The 10,061-nt window shown below is 30.7% G+C and overlaps 1 protein-coding gene across 1 annotated transcript; it reads left to right on the top strand.

Moving 5' to 3' along the window:
• The first annotated feature begins 2,526 nt into the window (after window positions 1–2,526).
• Window positions 2,527–10,061, top strand: LOC145014756 (long chain acyl-CoA synthetase 7, peroxisomal-like). Its single transcript, XM_078973195.1, has 23 exons — window positions 2,527–2,878; window positions 3,421–3,481; window positions 3,592–3,669; window positions 4,351–4,422; window positions 4,532–4,613; window positions 5,047–5,152; window positions 5,227–5,303; window positions 5,392–5,436; window positions 5,539–5,625; window positions 5,785–5,874; window positions 5,963–6,042; window positions 6,377–6,470; window positions 6,939–7,027; window positions 7,109–7,197; window positions 7,365–7,494; window positions 7,603–7,721; window positions 8,187–8,310; window positions 8,399–8,485; window positions 8,580–8,683; window positions 8,808–8,893; window positions 9,411–9,497; window positions 9,592–9,678; window positions 9,873–10,061. Exons 1-23 carry the CDS (start codon window positions 2,755–2,757, stop codon window positions 9,969–9,971), a joined length of 2,097 nt encoding a protein of 698 aa, XP_078829321.1. The 5' UTR covers window positions 2,527–2,754; the 3' UTR covers window positions 9,972–10,061.

Raw genomic sequence — 10,061 nt, 5'->3', positions numbered from 1 at the left:
TAAGTAAATAAGCACTGTAATGGTTGAACTTATTTAAATAGTTTTTTTTTTTTTTTTTTTTTTTTTTTTTTAATATACCCTCACCTATCTGAATATTTTATAAAACACCTTCATTTAGATATCTACTTTTAAACACAAATAATTTTTTTAATGAGAACGTATAAATACAAATATATATGCTCATTATTTATATATAAAAAATATAAATAATATTATATTATAATTACAAAATTAGAAGTAAAACATTGAAAATATTAAATTATTGTCATAATTTTTTATTTATAAATGAGATGTTATTAAATATTTAATAGGTATAATTATGGTAAAAAAATTAATAATATTTCATATTAAATAGATAAATGAAATATAATTAAATTAGAAGGGCTTATATGTACAAGTTATATAAAATATATTGACAACTCAATATAGAGTGGTAAAAAAACTACCTACTCCAATGGTATTAAAGACTCAATAAAAAAATCTACATGAATAAACTATAAAAAACTAAGAGTGAAAATGTTATAATAATAAATTTACATATTAATAAATTAAGAATAAAATAATTACATTAAATTTGAATGATTACATTCTTTTTTTTTTTTTCCTTTTTTGTAAAAACAAATAATTTCAAAGAAGGTAAAATTTTCGCACTAATATTAAAGCTATGTTTGACATACTAGCTGAAAAACTAACTTATAATTGAAAAACTAACTGATAAAAAATAACGTATGGTAAAAGTAACAGAAAAGCTAGTTGAAATATATAAAATTACGTAAAAGAACATTTAAGAGTATTTGTTTCCATAATTAATCAAGGGGTATATTTGAAAATTTAAAAAAAACTCTTAAAAAGCTAGTCTAAGTAGTTTTTCAAAAAGTTAGCTTATAAGCTATTTTTTGGCTTGCCAAACATGACAACATAAAAAAACTCGAAAAATAAGCTAGTTTATCAGCTAGTTGTGACGCGCCAAACACAACCTAAGTATATCTAATAATACTCTTTAATGTGATAATGTTTAGGGAAAATAACTTAAAAGGTAACAAAGTTTCAAAAATATATAAAAAAACCCATTTTTTAATACATAAAAATACCATTGAATTGATTATTGTAAGTAACCATTAGTTACCTGGTTTCTAAAATGTTCAAAGAATACCATTATTGTTTTTTAGTACAAAAAATATATTTATACACAGAATACCAACGAAGTAAACATGTGTTCAAATAAAACCTTGTGGTAACCTGGTACTTGAGGTAAATAGAAAAATGACTTAAAAGCGTAACGAAATTTCAAAATGTTCAAAAAATATTGCACTTTTTGTTAACTTTGTTGTTGTCAGATTATATAAAACACAGTCACCAAAAATCATGCATCATCATATCAGTTCATAACTGTTGTGCAGTCTCTTTCATTCCCTCACTTAATTGTTCTTGTGGTAACATGAGAAGTAAGTGGATAATAACATTAGTTAAACATTCTTGATTCTCAATCTCATTATATGCCTCAAATCTAAAACATATATATGTTATATAGATCATATATTATACATCAAGGTGAACCATTCATTGGTGTTGCAACACAAAGATATACACAAATGAGAAACAAATGTGACATTATGTCATGAGAATTCTTAAAATGTGGATGTAGAGAGTAGGAGTTGTGTTTAATTCTCTGGGACCAATGAGAGATGAATTTCCAGGAACACTGAACGTCATGCAATTGATTCGATGATTATTTGTAGTCAAAGTAAAGAGAACAACATATGTGTTAGAGCGCTTGAATGACTTGCATCCTAATTAATAGATTCTTAGTTATGTGTTTTTCTATGATTGTAAAAATGATCGAGTGAGGAAATGAAAGAGAGTACACAACTGGTACGAACTGATACGATGGTGAATAATCTTCGATGACCGTGTTCCACATAATCCGGAAACAAAGAAGTTAACAAAAGATGCTCTGAAAAAACAACAACAATAATTTTTTTTTTCAACATTTTGGAAATTTCAATGATATTTTTTATACTAAAATATGTACTTCGTTGGTATTCTGTATATAAATGATATACTTCAGTGATATTTTTTATACTGAAAAACAATGATATTTTTGAATATTTTGGAAAGTTTATTACATTTTTTAGTTATTTTTCCGTTTATTTGAGGTAACCGGTTAACAAAATGCTTTATTTGAACACATATATACTTAATATTTTGTATAAAAAAAATATATTTTAATTGTATTTTTAGATTAAAAAAAATAATGATTTTTTTATGAAAGCCTGTGTTACTTTTTTTAAGTCATTTTCCTTGTGCTTATGCATAGATACCCGCCAATGACCATAACCACACGGCTCGTTGAATGTAGCCGTCACTTCGTCATTCAATTCCTGTGATCTGATCGTTTCAAGTATGGAAGGAGGTCGTTGATTTCTTTTTTAACCTAACCCTTATCCAATTCCCCAAATACCATTCAATTTTCACTTTTCCATCTCTATCAACAACATGTGTATGTGTATAAGTATCCTCCTCAATTATCACACGATTATTATAATTTATTCTGTCATCTTCACCATTGAATTGCGTGCCCTCCTTTGTTTTATCGCTCTATTTCGCTTTTTCTTTACACACACGCATATCTATATCAGATTCAGGCTTTCATATCGACCACCAATTGCCCCAAAACTGGAGATTGATTCTGTAATTGCTGTTTTATCTTTACCTGCAACTGATTGACAGTGTGATCGTGCTTCTGATTATTGAATGGAGGATTCAAATTCGATCGCTGGTCGACGCCTTACTGCAATTCACAGTCATCTTATTACGTCGACCGACAATACCAACTCTCAGATTGAAACCAATAGCACTGCTGGAGAATTCTTCGATGGTAATCATCCAATTCTGTTGTATGTATTCCAAGTGTCATATGAGTATTTTACTACTTTTTCTTTTTCACCTTAACTACTGTTGTTGTCAAATGATGTCGTCAAGCACTTCTTTTTCACCTTCTGATTATGTAATTAGATATCTTTATGTTACAGTTTTCTGTTGTTCTGCTATGTTAATTAGACATCTGATTCTAGAACCTTCTTTTATCTTTCCGCATACAAGCACTTTTTCCCTCATTTGCCTATTTTATTTTTCACATTAACTACTGTGCAAGTCAAATCATATAGGCAAGCAGCATGTTAAATTGGAAACATAGGTATATAGTCTTTAAGACTTGAGTTATTGAGGCAAGTAGTACAAAGTGGTCTTGAAACAGTTTATTAAGTAAATTAAGAACTTTAGGTCAAGTCAATGAAGAACTTCATCGATTTTTTTACTAAATTTATCTGTAGACACTTGATCTGAAGTGCCACACACAAAGTGACTCACTAAACATTGGTTTCTAAATGATGTTTAATCACACATTCATATATGCTGCAGATCAAAGATACAGTGTTGTTCTTCCAGAGAAATTGAAGGAAGGAAAATGGAATGTATACAGGTGGATAGATATATTTTATTTCAGTCAATAATCTTTCAGTTTTATAGTTTTATCTTATTTATTCTATGCTGGTATAACTGGCTTCTTACAAAGCTGATTCATCCTGGCAGATCTGCACGCTCTCCATTGAAGCTTCTTACCAGATTTCCTGATCATCCTGAGATTGAAACATTGCATGACAGTTTTGTGTGAGCATCTCAGTTCTCAATCATCTTCACTAAGAACACTTCTTGATAATTTGTTGCCCCTTTATGATAGTTTCTCATGTTTTACTAGTAGTACTTACTTAGATTAAATGGCCAAATGAATGAAATAGCAACATACTTTCATTTATCTGTGTTTTATAGCATCCTACTTCTATTTCTTTCTATTACAGCATTGTACATTCAGTATATTTCTTATCAAGATACTGTACTTTGAAAATCCACCCAATTATAGCATTGTACTTTCATTTGTCTTCTTATTAGGACATTATAATTTGAAAATCTACACAATAACAACAGTGAAAATTGCTTTGTATTTCGGTGGAATTGCTATAATTAGGTAGATTTTTCAAACTACAACGCCGTAATAGGAAAAAACATGAAAGTATGATGCTATAAGCAACACTTCCTGTATCAGCATTGTGCTTTCAGTATACTTGTTATTAAGGCATTGTACTTTCAACTTTTTTCTTTCCCATACAAGACATTATACTTTGAAAAATCTTAGTAATAGCAGTGAAAATTGTTTTGTATTTGGATTGTGTTTGCTATAATTGTGTAGATTTTTCATCACAATGTTGTTATATAGGAAGAATTAATAACTGATTCTTAACCTTATTTGTAATCTTGAAACGAATTTCACATCAAGTGATAATATGTTTTCAGATATGCAGTTGATACATACCCAGATTACAAGTACTTGGGTTCACGTGTACGAGTAGATGGAACAGTTGGCGAGTAAGTCTACTTATAAAATTTAACAAAGTTCCATTCCATGTTAACCAGCGTTGACTAATTTCACATTAAGTCATACATATTAACATGTTTGACTGACTTGTACCTTAAGGTACAAGTGGATGACATATGGAGAAACAGCCACTGCTCGTTCTGCAATAGGATCTGGCCTGCAGTATTATGGATTATCAAAAGTGAGTTCAGTTTTCTGTTTTTTTTTCTCCATCTCCTCTAACATGCTTTGCTCAAGTATGTTACTTAAATGCAAGAAATAGCTTCTTACTTTCATTTATATGTGTATTATAGCATCCCACTATCATCTCTTTCTATTACAACGTTCTACTTTCAGTCTTTTTCTTATCAAGACATTAATTATACTTCACAAAATCTACTACCCATTTTCTTATTAAGACATTATACTTTGAAATGCAAATTGCTTTATTATTTGGATGTCATTGATACAGTTTGGTAGAATCTTCAAAATACATTGTTCTGAATAAGAATAAATGAAAGTAGGGTGCTATAATCAACAAATGGATGAAAGTATGTTGTTATTTCTTGCATTTAACCATAAAAGAAAGTGAAAATTTCTCTAACAGCCATCTGATTTGGGTTGTTTTGGAGCAGGGAGCATGCATTGGACTTTATTTGATAAATAGACCAGAGTGGATGGTTGCAGATCATGCATGTTCAGCATATTCATATGTTTCTGTGCCTTTATATGACACACTTGGTGTGTAAGTGTGGTGTCATAAGTTTTTCATAGGATGCAAGATCTCTAGTGTGTTCCTAATACTTGATTTTCAGGTCCTGATGCTGTTAAGTACATCATAAATCATGCTGATGTACAGGCAGTTTTTTGTGTGCCAAATACATTGAACATCGTAAGTCATTTTAAAATAAAAAAAAGTTATTTGAATAAAAAAAATATTCTTATAGAATCGAGGCTTACAATCTTTTCTCAACTTGCAGTTGTTGAGCTTCTTATCTGAGATTAGTAGTGTACGTGTAATAGTGGTATGTTCTCAAACCTCTTTTTAGCCACAAAGAATTTATACAGAAATGATGTTGCTTGATTTATTATGAAATTCTTTTCTTGTTGTGATATCCATTTTTCAGGTAGTAGGAGGGGTAGAAGAACACCTTCCCTCTCTTCCGGAAACATCCGGTGTGAAACTTGTATCTTATTCAAAACTCTTCAGTCAGGTTGGTTGAATTAAGGACTCTTAATTGTTTTATCAACTTGGTATTTTAGGAAGTTAAAAAAAATTCTAATTTCAATTGAAAAAGAAGGAAATCACTAAGCATCAATTTGATGTGCACCTTTATAATATAAATTTCTCCTAATAATTAATAATCTTGTAGGGTCATAATAATCTTAAACCTTTTTGCCCTCCAAAGTCTGAAGACATTGCAACCATATGCTACACAAGTGGTACTACTGGAACACCAAAGGTAGCATTAAGCATCTCAATTTTTACTTCAAATATTTATAAATTTATAAAATGTATACATATTAAATTTATGTATTTGATGTGTGTAGGGTGTGGTTCTGACACATGGGAACTTGATTGCAAGTGTTGCAGCTATGAGCTTGTCAATTAAATTCAACTCCACAGACATGTGTGTTTCTCTTTTAGGTTTAAATGCATGAAATAGCAACATACTTTTATAAATTTATTTATTACATATTATAGCATCCCACTTCCATTTCTTCGTTTTACAAAATTGAAAAATCCACCCAGTTATAGCAATTTTCACTGTTATACTCTATTAGATTTTTCAAAGTAGAATGTGTAATTGTAATCAAAAGAAATCAAAGTAAGATGCTATACTAAACAAATGAATGAAATTATGTTGCTATTTCTTGCATTTTTAGGCCTTCTCTTTTATTCCCAAATTTATTGATTATGCTCATACTTTGTGTTAAATATTATGCTTTATTTTGAATGGACAGTTACATATCTTATCTTCCACTGGCACACATCTATGAGAGAGCTAACCAAATTATGTTGTCATACTGTGGTGTTGCTGTTGGTTTTTACCAAGGGGTATGTACTATTTACAATTATACATGTAGCTTGCTTTAATTATTAGAATTCAATTGGAAAGTACTATTTTTTTTCTCACATAATCAATAAATTAATATATCTCAAAGAAGCATTGAATTTAAGATGCCTGGTTGCAGGTCAAACTGGTAATAGGGATTAGAGTAAATTACATTTTTGGTTCCTTTGTATAGCTGTTTTTTGCAATTTTGGTCCCAGTAACTTCTCTTGCAGTTTTGATCCATGTTCCAAGTGAAATGGCTATATTAACCTTTTCTGATTTTTTTTAAAAAAATTGTTTTATAAAAAATTCAAATAAGGGTGGTAGAGTAGTCATTTTACTTGGAACAAGGACCAAAATTGTTAAGATAGATCAATATAAGGACCAAAATTGCAAGAGAATTTTGTGGGACCACAATAAACAGACACAAAAAGAACGGTTTGTCTGATATTAGTTTCTGTTTTGTGCAGGACAATTTGAAATTGATGGATGACTTGGCAGTTCTAAGACCAACACTTTTCTGTAGTGTACCTCGTCTCTACAATAGAATATATGCTGGGTAGAGCCATTTTTAAAATCTAAATAAACTTTTTTAATTAAAAAAAAAAATTCTAACATTTCTGGGTCTGTTTTTGTGTAGGATCATGAATGCTGTAAACACTTCTGGGGTTTTAAAGCACAGACTATTTACTGCTGCATACAATTCTAAGAAACAGGCGATAATGATGGGTATGCCCTTGTTTGTACGCATATTGAAAGTTTTTGTTAGATCTTGTTCATTAGGCTTCGTTTGTTACATGGGACAAGACTGGACAAGCTTAGTAGGGATGTTTTCAATAATAAGGATGTGGAGGGTATTTACGTCTTTTGCTAATTGTTGTATGTGTCTGTTGTAGGTCGAAAGCCATCACCAATTTGGGACAGATTGGTATTCAATAAAATAAAAGCAAAAATTGGAGGACGTGTCCGTTTCATGGGCTCAGGTGCTTCGCCTTTATCTCCTGATATCATGGACTTTTTAAGGGTGTAAGTTAATCATCATATACTCTACTTATAGAATAGTAAAGTAAAGTAAGTAAACACACTCTTTTGATGTTGGGAAATGAGGGCATTTACGTCTTTTGTTTTGTGCAGATGCTTTGGGTGTTCGGTTATTGAAGGGTATGGTATGACGGAAAGCTGCAGTGTCATAACAATCATGGATGATGGTGATAACTTGTCTGGTCATGTTGGATCTCCTAATCCTGCATGTGGTGAGTTTATTTTTTTCTTTTTTTAGGAAGGTTTAAATGCAAGAAATAGCAATGTACTTTTATTTATTTTTTACATCTTACTTTCATTTCTTTCTATTGCAACATTGTATGTTTAAAGATAAGAGTTTTTATAATTACTTTTAGCACTTAAAACATGTCATGCATGGTTTCATGTTTAAATTCGAATGGCTATTGTTTTCCATAATTAAGGGTTTTAGAGAAATCAGCCTTATTGGTTCTTTTTCTGATACAGTTAATCTTTTAAACCTTGAAGAAAATGACACAATTCAGTTTTTTGAATTTCCACATTATCATATGAGCATGTCATCGTTGTTTCAAATACTCTTAAAATATCATTTACCTGATAAAAGAAGAATTCTATTCGTTTAACTGATTTTGTATAAACAAACTATTAATCAGAATCTGCTGTGTGATTGTGTCCTAACATTATGTTTCTTTTTTCAGAGATAAAACTTGATGATGTACCTGAGATGAATTACACCTCTGATGATCAGCCTCATCCTCGTGGAGAAATCTGTGTTCGTGGGCCCATCATCTTTCAAGGCTACTACAAAGATGAAGTCCAGACGTCTGTCACTAACATAATTTCTTTTTTTTTAAAAAAAAAAAAAAATCTGTTGATTCAACTGATATGATCTTTTTACATAATTGAGCAGAAGAGAAGTAATCGATGATGAAGGCTGGCTTCACACAGGGGACATTGGATTGTGGTTACCCGGAGGACGCCTTAAGATTATTGACAGGTATGTGTTTGTTGAGAAACTCCAGGGGCATTTTGGTCTTTTTTATTTTATTTTATAACAAATAAGAATAAATATTCTTTGATTTGTGACACAGGAAAAAGAACATATTTAAGCTGGCACAAGGGGAGTATATAGCACCTGATAAAATTGAAAATGTATATGCCAAGTGTAGGTTTATTAGCCAGAGTTTCATATATGGTAAGGACTAAGGACACTGATTTTGCTAATAATATTAATGAACACCATTTTGCTTTATTAATCAAACATATAGTATTAATCTAAATAAATAAATATAATCTGCTGACTGTTTTTGTGTGATTAGGTGATAGCTTCAACTCATCTTTGGTGGCTATCATCTCGGTTGATCCGGATGTAATGAAGGATTGGGCTGCATCTCAGGGCATAAAGGTACTCTAACAAGGCTAGAATGGTCATTTACTCTTAAATTGTCAATTTCACACATATTATTCAGCATCACTTCTTAACTGTTCTCGAGTAAACTCTCTCATTTGTGTTATTCACTACACTTTTAAACATAAGGGTAAAACGGTCATTTACTCTATAAATAGAAGGGTAAAACGGTCATTTACTCACACAGTCAGTAAATAGAAGGGTAAAATGGTCATTTACCGACATTTTTTTTAAAATTCAGCGTCAATTATAAACAGAAGGGTAAAATGGTAATTTCCTACAAAAAAAAAAAAGGATAAAATGGTCATTTATTGACATAAACGGTCAATTGTTATTCAGCATCATTTCTAAACAGTTCTCAAATAAACAAACAGTCGTTTGTCAGTCACTTGTGAACAGAAGGGTAAAATTGTCATTTATGCACATCCAGTCCATCATCACTATTCATATGTTATTATTATTATTATTTTTCATTAAATAAGGTTTTATGGGGTGTGTGTGTGTGTGTGTGTAGTATAATGATTTGGGACAACTATGCAATGATCCAAGGGCAAAAGCAGCTGTTTTGGCTGAGATGGATGTTGTAGCAAGGGAAGCTCAGGTGATTTTTTTAAATATGACAACCACTTTTACTTTAATTTTTATATTTTCTTCAACAAACACTAATTTTTTACATCTTTTTATTTTTATTTCAGCTGAGAGGTTTTGAGTTTGCAAAAGCTGTTACCTTAGTGGCTGAACCATTTAGTGTGGAAAATGGCCTTCTTACCCCCACGTTCAAGGTACCCACCTGACCTACCTCTATTGTTCTCAAATAATAATAGCAACCTACCTACTTCTTTAACCAAATAATACCAACATATTTGATTTTTTTTTTTTAAATATTATGGGTTTTGAGTAAATAGGTTGCTATTATTAGTAAGAAATTGTAAGAAGGTGGTTGCTTAAAAGGAGTGAAATTGTTGATTTGTTTCAGGTGAAGAGACCACAGGCAAAGGCGTACTTTGCAAAGGAAATATCAAACATGTATGCAGAGCTTTCAGCTATGGATCCCACCCTTCATAAGCCATTATGAGTGCTCCTTCCTTAGTTCCATACAAATTGTTCTTATTGTAAGGTTAAATTGTTGAATTCGACAATTTATAAAAAAAACATTTTTATAGTA

Source organism: Lactuca saligna, chromosome 9 (assembly GCF_052625555.1).
Source record: "Lactuca saligna cultivar CGN05327 chromosome 9, ASM5262555v1, whole genome shotgun sequence".
NCBI lineage: Eukaryota > Viridiplantae > Streptophyta > Magnoliopsida > Asterales > Asteraceae > Lactuca > Lactuca saligna.
Note: the sequence above shows the minus strand (reverse complement) of the source record. Positions and strands in the feature narration are given on the sequence as shown.

Excerpts from the sequence above, each read along its gene's own strand:
- LOC145014756 (XM_078973195.1), top strand. The coding sequence starts at position 2,755 with ATGGAGGATTCAAATTCGATCGCTGGTCGACGCCTTACTGCAATTCAC. Across the intron at positions 7,028-7,108 it reads TACAATAGAATATATGCTGG|GATCATGAATGCTGTAAACA; the intron begins GTAGAGCCATTT and ends GTTTTTGTGTAG. Across the intron at positions 9,679-9,872 it reads TTCTTACCCCCACGTTCAAG|GTGAAGAGACCACAGGCAAA; the intron begins GTACCCACCTGA and ends GATTTGTTTCAG.